General features: G+C 57.1%; 1 protein-coding gene across 1 annotated transcript; it reads right to left on the bottom strand.

The window, feature by feature from the left end:
* Positions 1-567: 567 nt before the first annotated feature.
* Positions 568-8,785, bottom strand: GAL3ST4 (galactose-3-O-sulfotransferase 4). The gene is made up of 4 exons (XM_083410541.1): positions 8,532-8,785; positions 5,796-5,965; positions 5,282-5,603; positions 568-3,421 (listed from the first exon to the last, which is right to left on the bottom strand). The coding sequence occupies exons 2-4, from the start codon at positions 5,906-5,908 to the stop codon at positions 2,603-2,605; spliced, it is 1,254 nt and encodes a 417-aa protein (XP_083266667.1). The 5' UTR covers positions 5,909-5,965; positions 8,532-8,785; the 3' UTR covers positions 568-2,602.
* Positions 8,786-20,004: the final 11,219 nt, after the last annotated feature.

Below are 20,004 nucleotides of genomic sequence, written 5' to 3' on the forward strand. Positions count from 1 at the left end.
TGTGGATTCGAACTGCAGACTTTCTGGACCTTCTGATTGGCAAGCCCAAGAGGCGCAGTGGTTTATACCAGTGCCAGCCTCGTCCCTTGGCCTGAAGTGAGATGAGCACCGCACCCCATAGTCCCATTTGTCTGGATTTAACTTTTGGAGCTTCTGCTGCTTTTACCATCACGTTGCCATACACCTGTGTTTGCCCTGACATTTTGCCAATTCAGCAAAATTCCCCCCTGACACCATTTTTGCACCCAGAAACCAGGACCTGTCAGGAATGGGAAGCCTAGCCATGATGCTCCCTGGGTGTCCTTGCCTTTCGGCCTAGCCTCCCTCACAGGGGGGTTGTACATCCCCTTGGGCTCCTTGGAGTGACCACCTGGCAGGGATGCCTGAGATGAGATTCCTGCATTGCAAAGGGTGGGGCTAGATGACCCTTGGGCTCCCTTCCAACTCTGATTCTAGGAATACAGATGCAGTAAGTAATAATAAACAAACTCCAGGTCATTGCTGAGCAACTCCAGAAATGCAGGGAGGAAGGACGGAAAGAAGATGAAATGTGGAGCACACCAAGCGGCCAATAGCATGTCAATCTATTGAGAAGGACCAAAAAGAAACAAAAAAGGATTTCCTCCTTTAAAAAACAATGGTTAAGAGTAACATCCTTGAAAAAGAAAACAACAAACACCAAGCCCTAAACTGCCTTGTGGTGGGATCTGTGGATCCAGCCGTGTCATAAGTGCTGGGAGGAAGAGCCCAACAGCGCCCACCACTGGTGGGAAGAAGCTCCACAGTCCCCAACTGAAACTGATCAATGGTGGCCTGGGTGGGGGTGGGGAGGTTGGACTGGGGGTCTCCCTCTCCCTCCAGCCCAGCTAGCAGCTCTTTGCATGTGGCCTCCTTGGCTATGGAGAGAAGGGAGCCGCCTTGGCCAATCTGGTGCCTTCCAGACATTTTGAACTATAACTCCCATCATGGGAGCTGCAGTCCAGCGTGTCTTGAGGTCACTGCCTGGATGAAGGCCGGGGCTGATAGGCAGCTGGAGCCTAAAAGGCCAAAAGAACACCTGCTGATGTGCAGCCTCTCGCCTCCAAAGGATGTCTTGGGACTCCCTGAGGCCTGGGTGCCCAAGCACCCACAAAATTCCCCACAAAGGGGCTGGGCACCCACCAATTTTGGTGCCAGGGCCCTGCATGCTGCATGGCAGCCATGGCCCTGGGAACCCGTGTTCATAGAGCCAAGTTGGCACTCCTGCCTTGGCATATAGGACCAGGTGGGCACCTGTCACCAGTCCCTTGTGCCCCATGAACACTTCTGGCTCCCAGGAAACACATGCCCTCCCCCCCCCCACCGGCAGGACCAGCCTCAGCCCCCAGCCAAAGAGCCCCCCCCTCATGGCCAGAGCATGCCTGGCTCTGCCCTCTAACCAGCACCAATTTAAGCTGCTTCCCCCCACACCCCCCACAAGTGCTTAAAGCCCTTCACGTGAGTTGCTTCGGTGCTCCGCACAGCAGCCCTACAAGGTGGAAGGGGCAGTACCATGAGTCTTCCGTTGCAGATTGTGGGTGGGGAGGGGGGAGAGAGAGACCCCATCTCCTTCCCCATCATGAGTCTGTGGCCAAAGCAACAAAATGAACCTGGGACTTTGAGGCTCCCATGTCAGCAGGCTGCCCCTGCAAAGAGTCACTCAGGCCCACTGTGGCTGAGTCCCAGGTCAAGAGGTGTGGGGTCCCCCCCCCGATGCAGAACCCCACTTCCTTGTGCAAAGTCAGGCCTGGCTGAGGATGCCGAGCTGAGTCACACGGCAGGATCCAGCGGCTGCTCTTGAGTTGTGCCTGAAAAGACATTGTCGGGTCCACTTTTCATTCCGTCCTCACTGACAGGAAGGCCTCTTGAAGCTGATGACCCAGCGGTGGCCACATTTAACTATGGGCTGTAGTGGCATAGCATGTGGGGGTGCTACCGGGGCAACTGCCCCAGGTGCAAAATACTTGCCTTGCCCTGGGCGCTGGCAACCCATGCTATGCCATTGATGTAGTTACAGGTAGGGAGCTGTGTTGGTCTGCCGTAGTCGAAACAAAACAAAACAAAACAAAACAAAATAATTCCTTCCAGTAGCCCCTTAGAGACCAACTAAGTTAGTTATTGGTATGAGCTTTCGTATCTGAAGAAGTGTGCATGCACACGAAAGCTCATACCAATAACTAACTTAGTTGGTCTCTAAGGTGCTACTGGAAGGAATTATTTTGTTTTATTTTATTTTATTTTTTGCCATTGATGGGCTGCATAAAGTCCCTCCTCTCCTTTGGCGGTTTCTGCGTAGAGGTCGGATGGTCATCTGCCACGGATGCTTTAGTGGTGATTCCTGCATTGCCGGGGTTGGACTGGATGACCCTTAGGGTCCCTTCCAACACTAGAGTTCTACAAAGAAGCCCTTCCTTCCACCTGAATCTCCCAACATCCAGAGGGAGCTTCTTCTGGGAATCCCAGAAATGTGGGCAGAATGAGATTTTTTGTGGCAGCTCAGGTCCTCTGTGCCTTCAGCACCCAGCCCATGCCAAGCCTGTTGGGGGCCAGTTGGCCTTTTTGCACCCCCTTCCGCTTGCCACTGCTACCTCACCCCGCCGGCTTGAGAGCCGTTGCCCTGGGGGGGCGGAGGAAACTGTTTGGCATCCAGAAGGTCCTTGTACTGGAGCTCGGGCGTCACCATGCGCTGGCACAGCGCCTGCCATTCGGGGTCCAGGCCGGGCCTCAGGACATAGCCCAGGATGGGGGCCTGCCCAAACTGGAAGGGACGGATGCGCTCGTCCGCAATCTGCCCCGCCTCCAGAGGGCCCCCTCCCCGCAGGCACTGCTGCATCCGCTCTGCTCGCCGCTGCCGCAGGGCATCCACCTCCCGGGCCAGGCGTGCACGGCCAAAGCGCTCTGCACGCTCCCAGAAGCTGCGGTTAAAGTGAGTGTAGAGGTGCCAGTCCAGGTTGTTCCAGGCCTGGAGTCGGGCAGCTTCCACGGGCGCCAGTGGGCGGACGGACTCAGGGCTGCGGAAGTTGTGGCGGAAGGCCAGGATGTCCTCCTCTCCCCAGCAGAGGGCGTTGCGCAGGAGCACCAGCGACTCGTCCATGTGCTCCGTCAGCAGGACCAGGTGGAAGGTGCGCTCCAGCGTGGCCAGGGCAGCCTGGATTGGGGCCAGACCAGGGGCTGCTGGTGGGTCCAGGCCAAAGTCGAACCACAGCAGGTTGCGGGCGTAGTGGTTGCCCCTCTCGCTGGGGCGGTAGAAGCGCTGGGGCGAGGCCAGGAACTGGGGCAAGGTGCCGGCGCGGCGGAAGGCAGGGACAACGCTCCGGTAGTAGGAGAAGGCCGACTCGGCCAGGGAGACGGGGTGCCTCACGATGGAGAAGTAGAAGCTGTCCGGGGGCATGACTTTCTGGACCTGAGGAAGGAGAAGGAGACATGTTGGAGGGAGCATATGGGGCAGAGTCTGGTCCTCCAAATCCCCCAGCCCATGTGTGTCTGAGGCCCAATTTGCCCTTTGGCAACGGACAGGCTCTCGGCGCTTGCTCAGAGACACATGTCTGCAGTTCTATGAGTCTATGAAATGTCCACTTTTGCACTTGGGTAGAAAACCAAGCTGCATTTGCCAATATAGTGGTACCTTGGTTTACGAACTTAATCAGTTCCGGAAGTCCATTCTTAAACCAAAACAATTCTGAAACCGAGGTGTGCGTTCCCTAATGAGGCCTCCCGCCGCTAGTGCCCTTCCACCATGCAGATTCCATTCTTAGGCATAGGTAAAGTTCTTAAACCAATACACTATTTCCAGTTTTGCAGAGTTTGTAAACCAAATTATTCTTAAACTGGACTGTTCTTAAACTGTGGTACCACTACAGTTGTACCTTGGTGTCGGAATCTCCACTCGGCCGAGCTGATAAAGCTCATCTTCTGGCTGAGTCCTTCGGAATCGCCCTCCGACGAATAATTAACGACCTGAGCCTTTGATGAGGCTTCCAGGCACATTCCGATTCAGCAGAGAATCAAAGCAGCACGTGGAAGTGATGAGATTTATGGCTACATCGCTATGCTTTATTTCTTACTACGCAGACAGCAAAGAAATATACATCCTCTCTCTATGATGTCAAGCCATTCCTCATTCAGTCTCCCAAATCTGAAACCCAAGTTTCCACTCTTGCCCGGGGCTAAGGCTGGGAACCCTCTTTGCCTGCACCTACTCATGGATAGCCACCAGTTTTCTGGGGAATCCTGCCTTGCAGGGGTTGGCCTATCTGGCCCTGGGGGATCCAGCTGGATCAGAGCAATGGAAGCCCATCTAGTCCAGCCTCCTTTTCTGGCAGTGGCCAACCACATGCCCATTATGGGAAAGCTGCAAGCCAGGTCTGAGCAGAAGAGTGGGGTTCAGAAGCATGACTGCCTCCGACTGACTGTTGTTGTTGTTGTTGTTGTTTAGTCGTGTCCGACTCTTCGTGACCCCATGGACCAGAGCACGCCAGGCACTCCTGTCTTCCACTGCCTCCCGCAGTTTAGTCAGGCTCATGTTTGTAGCTTCGAGAACACTGTCCAGCCATCTCGTCCTCGGTCGTCCCCTTCTTCTTGTGCCCTCAACCTTTCCCAACATCAGGGTCTTTTCCAGGGAGTCTTCTCTTCTCATGAGGTGGCCAAAGTATTGGAGCCTCAACTCTGACTGACTAGTAGCCATCAATAGCCCTTCTCCTCCCCAATGGGTGTGTCTGATCCTCCTTTAAAGCTGCCCAAATTGGTGGCCACTGCTGCCTCCTGTGGGAGGGAGTTCCACAGTTTAACAAAGAAGGACTTGCCTTTCATCTGCCCCGAATCTCCCAGCATTCACTCTCCTTAGATGCCCACAAGTTTGAGAGGGTGCATGACAGAGGCACTGGTTCAGACACCAGCCTCCACATCATCATCATCATATGTTATTTGTATCCCGCCCTCCCTGGCCAAAGCTGGGCTCAGAGCAGCTAACAATAAGTAAAAATAGCACAGTGTACATAAAACCACACAGTCAATTAATTAAAATACATTCCAAAATCAATTCAGAATCAAATTAATGTTAACCATTGGGCTAGAGTTCTATGAGGATTACAGAAGGAGAGAAGGGGTCAGACTGTGCTTGGCCAAAGGCCTGGCGGAACAGCTCCATCTTGCAGGCCCTGTGGAAAGATGTCAAGTCCCGCAGGGCCCTAGCCTCTTGTGACAGAGTGTTCCACATGCCCCCACATGCCCCCAGCCCCACTCTTTGAGCCCCACCTAGTCTCACCTCTGGCAAGTTGAAGCGCATGTGGTGGCAGAGGATGTCGAAGGGGCGCCCTCCGGGATGCCACCCTTTGACCCGCCGTGCCTGGAAGAGGTTAGGGTAGCTGAACTGGTAGCGGGCGGGGAGGGCAAAGCGCAGACCCTGGGCATCCCCAAAGCGGTGCAGGAGGTTGATGATGGTGCTGCTGCCCGTCTTGTGGCTCTTCAGGAAGACCAGGTGGCGTCTCGGCTGGCAGCGGTGTCCTGGCCGCCCCTCCGCCTCCTCCTGCTCCGCTTTGGGCAGAGGGGGAGCCCAGGGGGTCGGAGGCAGCTGGGACAAGGAAGCCCTGGAGGAGGAAGAGGAGATCAGAGAAGCCCTCACTGGCCAGCCTCAGTGTCACTGGGGGTTGGGCTGGATGACCTCTGGGTCACTCGTCTGACTTTCCAATTCTAGGATTCTACGGCATTGCCTTGAGTGGCCACCGGGGGCACTGCTGAGCATTGGGTGGTCCTGAAGGCAAGGAAGGTGGAACAGTTACCTCTTCTGAAAGGAGACCCCGAAGAGCTGGATGGTGAAGCCGATGGTCATGGAGACAGCCAGGGCGGCCCACAGCACCTGGAAGCGGCAGCAGTGCCCATAGAGGACCCTCATGGTCCTCTGGCCTCTGGGGGGCAGGGCGAGAGAGGGGCAGGCCAGGATGCCACAACCCTGGAGGGGAGGAGGAGGTTTGTAAATGGAAGAAAACAGACCCTCAAATCATGCCCCTCATTTGTCTCAAGTTCATAGAACTGGAGAGCTGAAAGGGACCCCTGGGGGTCATCCAGTCCAGCCCTCTGCAATGCAGGAATCTCAGCTCAAGCAGGTGGTCTCTGCTTTAAAAAAAAACCCAAGGAAGGAGAGTCCACCACCTTCTGAGGGAGCTTGTTCCTCTGCCATTTGTCCCTTCCTTCCTTGTCATCTGAATCCTGCAGTGCAGAGGGTTGGACAAGATGACCCTCAGGATCCCTTCCAACTCTATCATGCTACAAATCCATTGGTTCAGAGCAGTGGAAAAGAAGCTTGCTCCATCCCTCCCAGGCATGGGCAACAACCTCTGCTCAGCCTCACCCACAGGGAGAGCTCGCCTGAGGACCATCAAGGGCTGCTGAAGCTCCAGAGGGAAGCAAGAGGCAGATTCTGCGCTCAGTTCCTGGAGGTGCCTGGCCTGTGGGGGGCAGTCAGAGGATGGTCATGGGGCTCCTCCCCAGAGCTGCTTCTGGCCTTCCTCACCCCACACCCGTGTCACACTCCCCACAGTTGCATCCTGGAGCCCAGCACAGAAGGGGCAGCCATCTCTCGGGTGTGCAGCAGCAACACCTGGCCAGCGCCAACACTGGTCCTGGCCCTCCCCGCCCCACACCTGGCCTTCCCTCCCACTCTGCACACATCTCGGCCCAACCCAGCTGCTGCTGCGGTGTGTGGAAGGATGAGGAAGCAGCCAGGCTGTGCTTGCGGCAGGAAGGAAGCCCCCTCCCTCATAAGAACAAAGTCCCAGCCCCAGACAAGCCAGGTAGATGGGCAGGCTGGCATTCCACTGGGCAGGAGAGGCTCCGCTGGGTCCGGGGCTCCATGTCCCTGGGGAAGGACGCCTGGGAGAGCCTCGCAGCCCCTCAGCCACCCCATTACTGCTGCTGCCTCCTCTTTGGCGCTTGCCCTTTGCCTTCTGCCTGCCACTCCTCATTAAGGACTAGGAGGATTAGAAGGCCTGGAGCAGCCTGGCAGATGGCAGCAGCCCTGCGGAGGAGGCTTAGGCGGCACCAGGGGAGGAAGGGGCCTCTGTGGGTCGGGACTGGGGCAGCCCAATGGGCCCCGCTGCTGCAAGGAAAGTGGGAGGGGGTCGCATCCTCCACCCTCCCCTCCCAAGGCTGCTCCTTGGTCCTTGTGGCACCTGAGAGAGGCAGTTCCAGGAGTGTCTTTGAGGGCCCTGGCATGGAAAGAATGGGCAGAGAAGCAGTTTCCTCCCTGGTGGGCAGCCAGCGAAGCCCCATGCGGGAAGATTCAGGGCAGAAAAGAGAAAACCCTTCTTAGTTAAACTGGGGAACTCCCTCCTGCAGGAGGAAACAATAGCCACAACCTGCCTGGCTTTGCAAGAGAGGGCTATGGAGGGCTAGTAGCCAGGATGGTTTGGCCCAGATCCTGCTTGCAGGTTTCCTGAAAGGCTCTTCTGGGGTTCTTCTGAATGTCTCCAGTCCTTCCAGGGCTCCCCAAACCAGCCCTGCCCCGGTCTCCAGTGGGGTAAAGGAGGGTCTGCTTGTGGGGAGATTGATAAAATGTCCAGGAGATCTAGAAACCAAGCAGAGTGAGGAAGGCTTGAGGGAGGTGGGGATGTTTAGCCTGGAGAAGAGGAGACTGAGAGGAGATACGAGATAGCCATCTTTAAATATCCCAAGGGCTGCCACATGGAAGAGGCAGCAAGCTTGTTTTTCTCGTGCTCCGGAGGACCCAAACCAACGGATTCAAACGACAAGAAAGGGGATTCCGACTCAACATCCGACGGTAAGATCCTTCGGGAGGTTGCGGACTCGCCTTCTCGGGTGGTTTTTGGCTCGCGTTCAGGGATGCCTTAGCGGTGACTCCTGTGCTGCCGGAGGTTAAGCTAGACGACCCTTGGGGGTCCCGCCCAGTGCCACAGTTGTGCGACTCTGCGCTGTCGCTTCCTCGCCGTGCGTCCGCCCTCTCCCCCCGCAAGCCCTCTCGGAGCGCCCCGGGGGCGAGGGCCGGCTTCCCCCACGTGGCTCCCTTGGCACCCGCAGCGGAGCAGCTGCCGGCCAGCTGTCCCGGGGACACACGCCCTGCCCGGGGGCCTGGCGCCCCGCCCTCCCGCTTCCACCAGTAACTCCGAGCCGAGGCTACCCTCCGGAAGAAGGCGAAACACAGCGGCTTCTGGGCACGTGCAGAGCGCCTTCTCCCTCTCTGCGCTTTAAGCTGCCCCCGCCCCTGGGTCTGGACCCAGCTGCGGAAGTTGGCTCTGCTCACCAGCCCCCCAGCCCCCCCCCAGCCCCGGCTTCGCTTCTGCTGCCCCGGACTTTTTTTCTTTCGGTGGGGGGATCATCTGTCCATGCAGACTAGCTGAAAATGCATGAGATTATTGCGGGGAGGGCAACCAGCCGGGAGGGGAGTTCCAACCACCGGAGATGCGTTGGGGGGGGGGCTCCCTCCCTCCTCCGCCTTGCCCTCCCCTGCAATGAATCAGACCCATCTACCCCCTCCCGAAGCGCAGCTGCCCCCGCCTCACCTGGGAAGGGCAGTGTGTGTTGGGGGTGTCGCTCAGAGCCGCCCCCCGCGGTTTCCCGGGCGCCTCAATTCCATCCTGGGGGGCTGGGGAGAAGAGAGCCCGATCCGAGCCTCTTCGGGGGAACCCCTCGTTCCGAGGGTGGGGGGCAGACTGGCGTGGCGGAGCTCCGCCACCTCTCTCCTTCCCTCCCTGCGTTGTCCTTCTCCTCTTTCTCCTCCCGAACTTTTTCCTTCCCTCCTTCTCTCCGCCCCCTTCTGCCTTCCCAACTTTTCTCTCCCCTCCCCCGCCGCCGCCCGCCGGCCGTCTTTTGTCTGCGCCGCCCCAGCCCCTCTCCGGCCCCTCTCCCCGGCCGGCGGCCGAATGGCGGGGGGAGACGGAGCTGTGCACGATTCTCCCCCGCCGCTTCGAAAACAGCAGCGAAACGCCGCCGCCGTCCCGCGTCCCCTCCCCTTCCTTGGGCACGCTGCTCCCAGAGCCAGTCTCCTGCGGGTCCTCAGGGGGCAGGAAGCGCACTCTGCACATGCTCTGGAGTCTCTCTCTCTTCTGCTGGATTTCGGGGCTGAATGCTGCGGTGCGTGGGTTCGCTTTCTTCCCGGCTCAGTGCCTCCTCCTCCACCTTCAGCAACCCAGACGCCCCCTCCCTGACCCCCCCGGATATTTTAGGATTTTTAATCTCATGGTCATGGGTTCCAGCCCCACGTGGGGCCAAAAGATTCCTGGATTGCAGGGGGCTGGGCAGGTGACCCTCGGGGTCCCTTCTATGATTTTATCAGCTGCTCTTTGGGCCCTAAATGTTTGGAGGCTCCATGGCCTGCAAGGTGAGGGGTTCCTCCTGGGGCAAAAGTGTCCCGCCCCAGAGGCAGGAGATTCCTGCATGGCGGAGGGGTCAGACTAGAGGACCCTTGGGTACCCCTTCCAACACTACGATCCTGCAACTGTCTTTCTTTCCCGTCTATAGGGCCTGCTCTGGGGAGGGACACACAGAGGGAGACCCACACCGAGGGAAGAGGCTGAGCTTCCGCCTTGCAACAGGAGGCCTCAAGTCCAGCACCGTCCCTGTCCCCCCCCAGCATCTCATGTCAGGGTTAACACAGCAAGTCAGAAGAGCCTGCAGCTGCATCCTGGCCGTGGCCCCTTGAGTCCAGCTGCCACCCAGGTGCCTCAGTGGGGGGTCCACAGGCAGGACCCGGGTGCAAGAGCAGCACCCTCCCCGTGGCCTCATAAACCCCGAGGAGCTGCTGTTGCCAGTCAGGGCAAGTGGGATGGACCCCAGGGGTCTGACTCCATCTCAGTCTGGAGGGAGCAGCCTCTTGGCCTCCCCCCTCAGGCAGCTGGGCCTGAGCTCAAGAGGCAAGGCCACCCCCACCCACTGCCTGCCCCAGGCCTCTCTTTTACCCCCACCCCCTCTCCACTCCCCCCTCTCTTGCACAAACAAACATCACCCCCAAAACAACCACCTTTGGCAGCAAATTATACCTGGCAAGCAAAGGCTGGCTGTCAGCTGTGGAGATGGCCTGCTTGCCTCAACACCCCCCCCCCACTCACTCACCCCCCCCCACCAATGTGCAGGGCTCATCTCTCTCCCCCCCAGCACCTCCAGAGGTGGGACTCTGGCTCCCTGCCCTTGCAGGCTCTTTCGCAACCTCTCTGGCTCCTTCCTAGGAGCTGGCTGCCTCCATCCCCGCTCTCTCTCACACAGGCACACCCAACAGCTGGACAGAGCTTGGCCTAGGAAGGAGGGGAGCCAGCCCCCCCACTCCCACCCCTGGGGATGGTCTCTCATGGCGCAAAGCAGATGTGGCCAGTGGGGAGGGGCAGCTGCTCTCCAGAGCCCTTTCGCAGAAATGATAAACGTAAGAAGAGCCCTCCTGAATCAGCCCAGGGTCATCTGGCCAGAGCCCAGGAGTGGTGGGAGGCACCAGCTGGGGAACCCCCAGGGGAAGAAAGCACAGAGCTAGAGGACTGGTGGTGGGACAAGGATGAGAGGTCAGAGGGAGAAGAGGGGGCAGCCTGGGAGGAAGAGGTGTCAACTGCTGGAGAGGCAACAGGGTTCAGCAAGCAGGAAGAGGCTGGAGCAGAGAGCAGCTCAGATTCTGAGGCTGAAGCAGAGGCTGGAGAGGAGGAAGGCTGCTGAAGAAGCCAGAGTGTCTCCTCCTCCTGCTGCAACCACCTCCCCTCCCCTGCTGGTCTCCCAGAGCCAGAAGAGGTATGAAGAGGGTGGAGCAGAGACAGACAGGGTGAAAAAGTTTCCAATTGCTTGGGAAGGACTCGGGGAGGAGGAGACCACCTCATTGGGGGGGAAGAGTTGCTGTGCTCACTAGGCCTGGCCTCCTCTTGGAATAAAAAGGGTTAGCTTTGCTGACACTGTGAGTTATTGCTGAGCTGCTCCTGACCCCCACCCTGACCCCCAGCATCCTGACCTCTCCGTGGTTGAATAGTGGCCTGCTGTGGGAAACCAGCAAGCAGAGTCCTGGGGTGTCCAGCAACTGGTGTTCAGAAAGATGGCTGCCTCCAAGCATGGCCAGAGCCTCATTTCCTCCCCATAAATTTGTAGAATCATCTTTTAGAGTCATCCAAGTTGGTGGCTGTCAGGGGTTCAGGAGCAGAGTCACAGGAGAGGGAAGAAACGGAGAGCGAGGGGGAGGAGTCGGAAGGAAATGTCAGCGGCGACAGTAGTCCAAGGTCTCTGAGTCTCTCCAGTGACTCGGAGGATTCACAGAAAGGGGCCCCCATGGTCAGGGCAAGGGGAGTGCCCAGGGGGACACCTCGGGAAGAAGGGGCCAGAGGGGACTCAGAGAGTAGCAGCTGGAAATCCGGACCAGCGTCCCCCCCAGAGTGCAGTAGGGGGGAGGAGTCCAAGGCATCGGGATCAGGGAGCGCGCAGGCAGAGGGAGAACGTGAGGCAGGAGTGGCCACACCCTCGTCAGGGAGCGAGGAAACGGTCACCCGGAAAGTAAAACGCGCGCGCGCGCCAAGTTCAAATGTACAGGAGGGCGGCAAGGTGGGCAGCCCGGGTAGGGAGCCAGGTCCTAAAGCCCGCCGAAGAGAGGGGGAGGAGTCAGAGGGGTCAAGCTCTGCGTCGGAAGAGTCCAGGAGGAATGAGACCCCGGGGGGTAGTAAGACCCAGAGGAAGAGAGAAAGAAGGAAGAGGTGGAGTAAGATTAGAGTCTTAAACTGGTGTACAGGGGGTGGAGATCCAGACAGAGCTTCGCCGGTCTAAAGTCCAGACGTAGGGCTGGGACGCTGAGACTTGTAAATGGAGACTATTCTTCAATAAAGACTTTGATACTGTACTATCGGCTAGCGTTGGTCCTTGGTGAGCTGGGACCCGGAGCCAGCCCTGACAGTAAGCTCTGTCTCAATTTTAAAGTTTTGGCACCAAGAACCTCGCCACGTGAGTTGGCGCAGCGAGGACAGAGGAGGGGTGCTTACAGAGCTCACAAAACTCAGGCAAGATGACGACGGAAGAGCAGATAAAAGCCCTGCAAGAAGCGGTGACACAACTCAGCACGGAGGTAATTGCATCCAGGAAGAGAGAGGAGGAGATGGTTACCTCCTGCCAGGATCTCCAGGCCAGGTTGGACATGCTTTCCAAACAGGGGCAAACGGGATCCAAGGCAGAAGGCATAGGTTTGGGGAGAAGGGGAGGCAGCCTTGTATCGCATTTCGACGGGAGTTTGCAGCAGTACCCCAACTTCAGAGCAGACCTGCTGTTTGCGCTGGATTTACTTGACAAAGACTTTAGAGATGAGAGAGAGAGAGTGGGGTTTATCTTGTCCCATTTGCATGGGGAAGCCAAAACGTGGCTGCGGAATCTATGGAGGGACAATGATCCAGCGCTCCAAGATGCGAAGGCTTTTATTAAAGCAATGGACTCATGCTTTTTATCAAAGGTAGACGTCGATCTTGCCAGGAGGGACATACATGGACTTAAACAAGGCAAAGCCAGCGTGCGGCAGTACCATACTCGATTTTTCGGACTGGTTCATGCCCTGGGGTGGGAAAAAGATTCTGCGCCAGTCAGAGACCTCTTTTGGGAGGGGTTGAATGCAGATGTAAAAGCGGAGATTGGAAGAGGGGAGAGACCAAGGAGCACCCAGCAGGTAGTCCAGAGGGCTCTGGAGATCGGGGTGCATCTGGAAGAACGTCCTGGGAACAGGGAAGAAGGGCGTTGGGGAAGGGCACCAGCCAGAGCACCTCCCTTCTTTCCCAGAGAAGCAGCGCGTGCGCACTCCACACCCTCGCAGGGAGGGGGAGAAGAGCCGATGGAAATCGGAGGTGCCAGGGCTCAGTCAGCTAACAGAGCCCTAACGCCGGGAGCAGCCAAAACGAAGCCTCCTAGAGGGAACAGGAAGTGCTACATCTGCGACAGTGCTCAACACATGGCGAAAGAGTGTCCCCAGAGGCTCCACAAGCACACTGCAGCCTCCGCAACAGTCGCTGAAGCAGCTCAATTGAAAACGCAGCAACAGTTAAACGACGGAGTCTGGCTGGAGGAAGAGGCACTGGGGTCCAGCCAGACAAGTCAATGAAACAATCCCCAGCACTTTTGCAACCCACAGACCCCCTCCCACCCAAACCAGTGGTGCAGCTTACAGCGTCTCTACAACTGCCCAATGGACGCACTCTGGAGGTGCCGATCACCATTGACTCCGGCAGCAACGCTGACTTTATAGGACTGGAATTCATTCAGCAGCACAATATACCACTGCTACCAGCCACGCTGCCCCTGAACGTTGTCACGGTGGATGGCAGAGACTTGTTAGGGGGGCAGGTGGTGCAACAAACGCAACCAATGGTGATGCGGATTGGAAATCACCGAGAAGTCATCAGCTTTAATGTCACACACCTGTCGGACACGCCTGTAGTCCTCGGCATGAGTTGGCTGCACAGGCACAGCCCAGCATTGGCGTGGTACCAGCGCCAACTGACCTTCGGCTCCTCCTATTGCGCGGAACATTGCATCCTTCCTAGCCCGGAAGACGGAGGGGACGACCCGCAGCTACAATTAGGCACGCTGCAAGCAGTGCCGCGCAAGTACGCAGCGTTTTTGGAGGTTTTCTGCGAGAAGGAAGCGGACAAGCTGCCCCCCCACAGGCCCTATGACTGCAAGATTGACCTCCTGCCAGGAGCGACGCTGCCAGCCGGGAAACTGTATTCCATGTCTGAGGACGAGCTGCAGGAGCTCAAGGAGTTCATAGACCTCAACTTGAAGCGCGGTTTCATCCGGGAGTCGAAGGCAGCGGGGGGCAGTCCTGTATTCTTTGTGAAGAAGAGGGACACGCCCCAAAAAAGACTTGTGGTAGACTTCAGAATTTTAAATTCCAGAACCAAGCCCGCGGCCTTTCCCATGCCCAAGATAGATGACCTGCTGGCGACGGCGAGGAAAGGACGCGTTTTTACAAAGTTGGATCTGCGAGGGGCGTACAACCTGATTCGCATACGGGAAGGAGACGAGTGGAAGACGGCCATGTTCACGCCCCTGGGCACATATGAATACAGAGTTATGCCCTTCGGTTTACAAAATGGCGCCCACTGTTTTCAAGCTTTCATGCATCACGTCCTGGCGGGTCTCCTCTACAAGACATGCGTCTGCTTCTTGGACGACATCCTGATATTCTCAGAATCTGAAGAGACCCACAAAGGTGACGTCAAGGAAGTTCTGCAGAGACTGCAGGAGCATCGGCTGTATGCCAAGCTGGAGAAGTGCCAGTTCGACAGGAAGGAGGTGGATTTCCTGGGCTACAAGCTGTCGGACAAGGGGCTTGCCATGGACAGCGCCAAGGTTCGCGCGGTGTTGGACTGGAAGAGCCCGCGCAATCGGAAGGAGGTCCAGCGGTTTGTGGGGTTCGCCAACTTTTACCGCAAGTTCATCAAGGGGTTCGCGATGCAGACGGCGGCCATTACTGACACGCTCAGCTCTAAGAAGAAGAAGTTCATCTGGACGGAGCAAGCGGAGCAGTCCTTTCAGAACCTTAAGCGTCTCTTCTCGTCCGAAGGGCAGCTACTGCATGTGAATCCCAGCAAACCACTGAGGGTTGAAACAGACGCCTCAGACAGAGCCGTGGGCGCCGTACTGTTGCAGGAGGACCCGCATGGGGACTGGAGACCGTGTGCCTTCTACTCTAGGAAGCTCAGCAAGTCGGAGCAAAACTACACCATCTGGGACAGGGAGTTGCTGGCCATTCATGCAGCATTCAAGGCGTGGCGACACTTCCTCGTCGGGGCCAAGCACACCGTGCAGGTCCGCACGGATCATAAGAACCTGGAGTACTGGCGCACGGCAAGATTCCTAAACCAGCGGCACATCAGATGGGCGGAATTTTTCGCGGATTTCGACTTCAGGATAGAATACATCCCAGGCGACAACAACATCATGGCGGATGCACTGTCCAGGAAGCCGCAATACCTCGAAGAGGCGGCACCAGCAGCGGCCAAGCACATTTTCGCTCCGAAAGCGTGGGCGTGCGCTGCAGCAACCGTGGACTTGGAGGCGGTCCGTCGAGCACTGCAGGGGGACCCCTTTGCACAAGCCAAGATGGAGGAGGTGCACAAGGGCACGGTGAAGGACGACGAGTTCCAAGTACGAGACGGATTGCTCATCCGCAGAGGAGCTCTCTATGTACCGGGAGACGACCTCCGGGCGAAAGTACTGCAGCAGTTACACGACGCACCCACCGCCGGGCACTTTGGCAAGGAGAAGACGGCAGAACTCGTTGCCAGAGATTTTTGGTGGCCCAAGATGCGGGGGGAAGTCGCGGAGTACGTCTCGAGGTGCGACACCTGCCAAAGGGCCAAGTCAGTGCACAAACCTCCGGCGGGACTGCTCGAACCGCTGCAGACTCCGAGCGAACCGTGGGAGAGGGTGGCCCTGGACTTTGTCACGGATTTACCCAGCTCAAGGGGTAAAACGGCAGTGCTAGTGGTGGTGGACATGTTCACTAAAATGGCCCACTTCATTCCGTGCGCGAAGGTGGCCACGGCAGAACAGACCGCCAAACTGTTCATAGACCACGTCTTCCGAGTGCATGGACTGCCACGGTCTATCTTGTCCGACAGGGGGCGCCAGTTCATTTCGAGCTTCTGGCAGAAGCTGATGGGTTTCCTGAACGTCAAGATCAACCTAGCGTCGGCGAGACACCCGCAGACCAACGGACAAGCGGAACGCGTCAACGCCGTCATGCAGCAGTACCTGAGATGCTACGCAAATCAACAGCCGACGACATGGGTGGACTACCTGCCGCTCGCTGAGTTCGCTTACAACAACACGAAGCACGTGTCCACAGGGGTGACGCCGTTCTTCGCCAACAACGGGAGGCATCCCAGAACCTTCCCGGGATTAGAGAGACTGGGGGAGGGGGAGCCACAGGCAGCGGAAGTCTTGGCGGCGGAATTGCAGGAAGTCCACGAGCAGCTTAGGAGGCAGTTAGAGCTGGCAAAGCACGCATACAAACTGCAGGCTGACAAGCACAGGAGGGTTGGTGAAGACATACAGGTGGGAGACTGGGTGTGGTTAGCGGCCCACGCAGTGCCGACCAGATCCTTAGCTAAGAAGAAACTCGGACATAAGCAGCTAGGACCTTACCTAGTTGAGGCACAGATCAATCCGGTGGCCTTCCGGTTGACACTTCCGGAAGGATCCAGAATGCACCCAGTATTCCATAGGTCGGTGCTCACGCCCTACAAAGCACCTCACCGATTTCAGGCGCAGGGCACGGCACCAGACCAGTATAAGGAGATCCCCCCAAGGAGGGAGTCGCCAAGAAGGGAACCCATCAACCAGGTCACAGAGATTTTGGACTCGAGATGGGGGGAAGAGGGAGTAGAATATTTTCTCGCAAGGGAAGGTACCCCGGCCAGCGCCAACAGTTGGGTGCCGGACTATGCCCTGGACGAGCCTCTCCTCAAAGAGGAGTTTCATGCCTTGTTCCCACACAGGCCCATGCCAGCCGAGTATTTCGACGACTGGCTTTTCACACCCACGCTTTCTACCAGCACGTTCCAGGGATTCACCTCGGACGAAGAACCAGCATTAGACACACGTTCACCGGAGGGCTCGCCCTCGGGGTTTGCCTCAGACCGCTCGTTTTGGTGGGACAATCGAGGAGAGGAGAGGTGGCTGAGGGGCCCTTGGCAGGCAACGGACCCGGAGGGGAACGAGGGAGAGAGGGACATGGACGTGATGGGGGAGGACGTTGGGTTCGAGCATGGCGGCACGGAGATGGAAGCAGAGGAGAACGAGGTCGGCGAAGACATGGAGGACGAGCCGGATTTCTCTAACTGGATGCACGCCACGGGGGACGAACTGTATCCACCATTCACCCCCACAACGACGGAGCACCCAGCACCCCCGCCGGAGGAAGGGGAGGGGGGAAGGGGGGGCTTCGAGGGGGGGATGGATGTCAGGGGTTCAGGAGCAGAGTCACAGGAGAGGGAAGAAACGGAGAGCGAGGGGGAGGAGTCGGAAGGAAATGTCAGCGGCGACAGTAGTCCAAGGTCTCTGAGTCTCTCCAGTGACTCGGAGGATTCACAGAAAGGGGCCCCCATGGTCAGGGCAAGGGGAGTGCCCAGGGGGACACCTCGGGAAGAAGGGGCCAGAGGGGACTCAGAGAGTAGCAGCTGGAAATCCGGACCAGCGTCCCCCCCAGAGTGCAGTAGGGGGGAGGAGTCCAAGGCATTGGGATCAGGGAGCGCGCAGGCAGAGGGAGAACGTGAGGCAGGAGTGGCCACACCCTCGTCAGGGAGCGAGGAAACGGTCACCCGGAAAGTAAAACGCGCGCGCGCGCCAAGTTCAAATGTACAGGAGGGCGGCAAGGTGGGCAGCCCGGGTAGGGAGCCAGGTCCTAAAGCCCGCCGAAGAGAGGGGGAGGAGTCAGAGGGGTCAAGCTCTGCGTCGGAAGAGTCCAGGAGGAATGAGACCCCGGGGGGTAGTAAGACCCAGAGGAAGAGAGAAAGAAGGAAGAGGTGGAGTAAGATTAGAGTCTTAAACTGGTGTACAGGGGGTGGAGATCCAGACAGAGCTTCGCCGGTCTAAAGTCCAGACGTAGGGCTGGGACGCTGAGACTTGTAAATGGAGACTATTCTTCAATAAAGACTTTGATACTGTACTATCGGCTAGCGTTGGTCCTTGGTGAGCTGGGACCCGGAGCCAGCCCTGACAGTGGCCATCACTGCCTCCTATGGGAGGGAGTGCCGTAGTTTATGTGCTGCATGAAAAGCATCTCCTTTTAGGTGTCCTGAATCTTCCAAAATTCAGGTTCATTGGATGTCCATGAGGATCATAGAATTGTAGAAGTGGAAGGAACCATGGCGGTCATCTAGTCCAACCCCTGCAATGCAGGAATCTTTTGCCCGACTTGGGGATTGAACCTGTGACCTTGGAATTAAGAGTCTCCTGCTCTACCAAGTGAGCTATCCAGGATGCAACCAAAAGGGTCAGGGGGTGGAGCAATTCCCCTATGAAGAAAGGTGGGCTGTTAGAATCATAGAATGTAATGCAGGAATCCAGAGAGTTTAGAGAAAAGGCTGGTAAGAAGCAACACAATAGAAGTTGTGCATGGCTTGAGGAATGTGGGTGGTGTAGCAGGAAACCCCCCCCCCCCATCATTCAGTTTGTACAGACTTCACACACACTCACACTCACACACTACATACGCTACACTTCTGTTATAAATTCATAGAAAATCAACCATACATCAGATTTGCACCGTTCCACTTTTATTCTACTCCATATTTCAAGGACTAGCTAAGGGGGGTGCCCTGGTGACGGTCAGCCATAATCCCCTAAGCGAGCAGTCACATACCTGGCTACTGCACCTGGTGGGGCATGATAAGCGAGATAAGCATCCTGATGGGCTCAGGCTCATCTCATCATGGACACAATGGACTGCATACGGTTGTATATTCAGAGCAGACAGCAACAAAAGGACCATGGCCGGATTCCCCTCAGGGGGAAGGAAACTGCACCTTTTCTTTGTTATTCACAACTGGTTCATGGGAGGGGGAGAAAGGAGGAACCAGCCAGGTGACAAGACACTCAGGTTACCACCACAACTCCTCCCTCAACCCCTCCTTTCTGTAATGTATGCATGATGTTTCTGGGGGTGGGCTTGACCTAGAGGAGGGGAATTTCAAAAGTTTTTATAAGGTCTTGCACACCATTGTTCTGGGTCTTTCCTCTCTCCTGCGGGTGAGGGGAACACCCTGCTGCAACAGTACAATAAAGGCCAAGCCTACAGGCCTTTATTTACTCTGGTTGGTGTCTTTACTTTTTGTCCAAGGGAGCCCTCGGATTTTTCCTGCAACAGTTTGGCGACCATGCTCAGGGACACTTGGTCCTCCTGTGAAGGTGAGGGGGGAGATGGAAGGGATCAGGCGCCACTGGGCAACCTTAGCCCAGGGATCCTTTTTCCTCTCCCTGCCTCCTCTTTGCGGGCGGTAATCAATCGTCACCAAAAGCCCAACCAGGGGGAGCAAAGGCAAGGTCAAGCCGGCTAAAGAGAAAGGATCCCGGGATCCACGGGGGACATCTGCGAACGTGAGTATGGGTTTGAAGTAGACACATTGGGAGGGGGGGTGGTAAAAAGTACCCCACGACAGCCGGACTTTCCTATCTTTCCTTCTTATCTGCTATCAGACGCCACCTTTTCGGGGTCGTCCAGGGGCGTCCTTACTCTCCCGTCTTCCCTTTTCGGAGTCGTCCCGGGAAGCACGGTTCTTATCTGCTATCAGACGCTACCTTTTCGGGGTCGTCCAGGAGCGTCCTAAAACCCCCCCCCGTCTTCCCCCTCGGAGTCGTCCCGGGAAGCACGGTCCTTATCTGCTATCAGACGCTACCTTTTCGGGGTCGTCCAGGAGCGTCCTAATTCTCCCGGTTTCCCCCTCGGAGTCGTCCGGGGAAACACGGTTCTTATCTGCTATCAGACGCCACCTTTTCGGGGTCGTCCAGGGGCGTCCTAACCCCCATCCCCCTCTCCCGTTTTTCCCTTTCGGAGTCGGCCAGGGAATTGCGGATCTATACTGCACTTTCCTTTACAAATCTATCTCTCCCTCCCTCTTAAAACTCTCCTATAACCTCCGCAAATGAAGCTGCCCCTCCTGCCTGGCGACCTTTGTTAGGGATGACCCGGGCACGTGAGAACGCAAGGTCATTTGCTTCCTTTCCAAACCTTTAATTTTCCGGGACCCCGATCCGGCACTGCGCTGTGCAGATGTTCAGTAGGGAATCCCGAAATTAGTTTCGAGGTCAGGTAGGAGGCTGTTGTGGTTAATAGAGGGTAGTACATAAACTGGGGCCCCACACTAGGGTTAGTCTTGTGAACAGTACTGAAGTAGAATTTAAGAGACGTGGTTTTCCGGGTAGAAGAGACCCGTGGTTTCCAGGAGTGTTCCTGTGGTTTTCCGGGTGAGAGAGAGACCCGTGGTTTAAGTAGAATTTAAGAGACGTGGTTTTCCGGGTAGAAGAGACCCGTGG

The sequence above is a fragment of the Podarcis tiliguerta genome, assembly GCF_965153285.1.
Source record: "Podarcis tiliguerta genome assembly, chromosome: 13".
NCBI classification, from domain to species: Eukaryota; Metazoa; Chordata; class Lepidosauria; order Squamata; family Lacertidae; genus Podarcis; species Podarcis tiliguerta.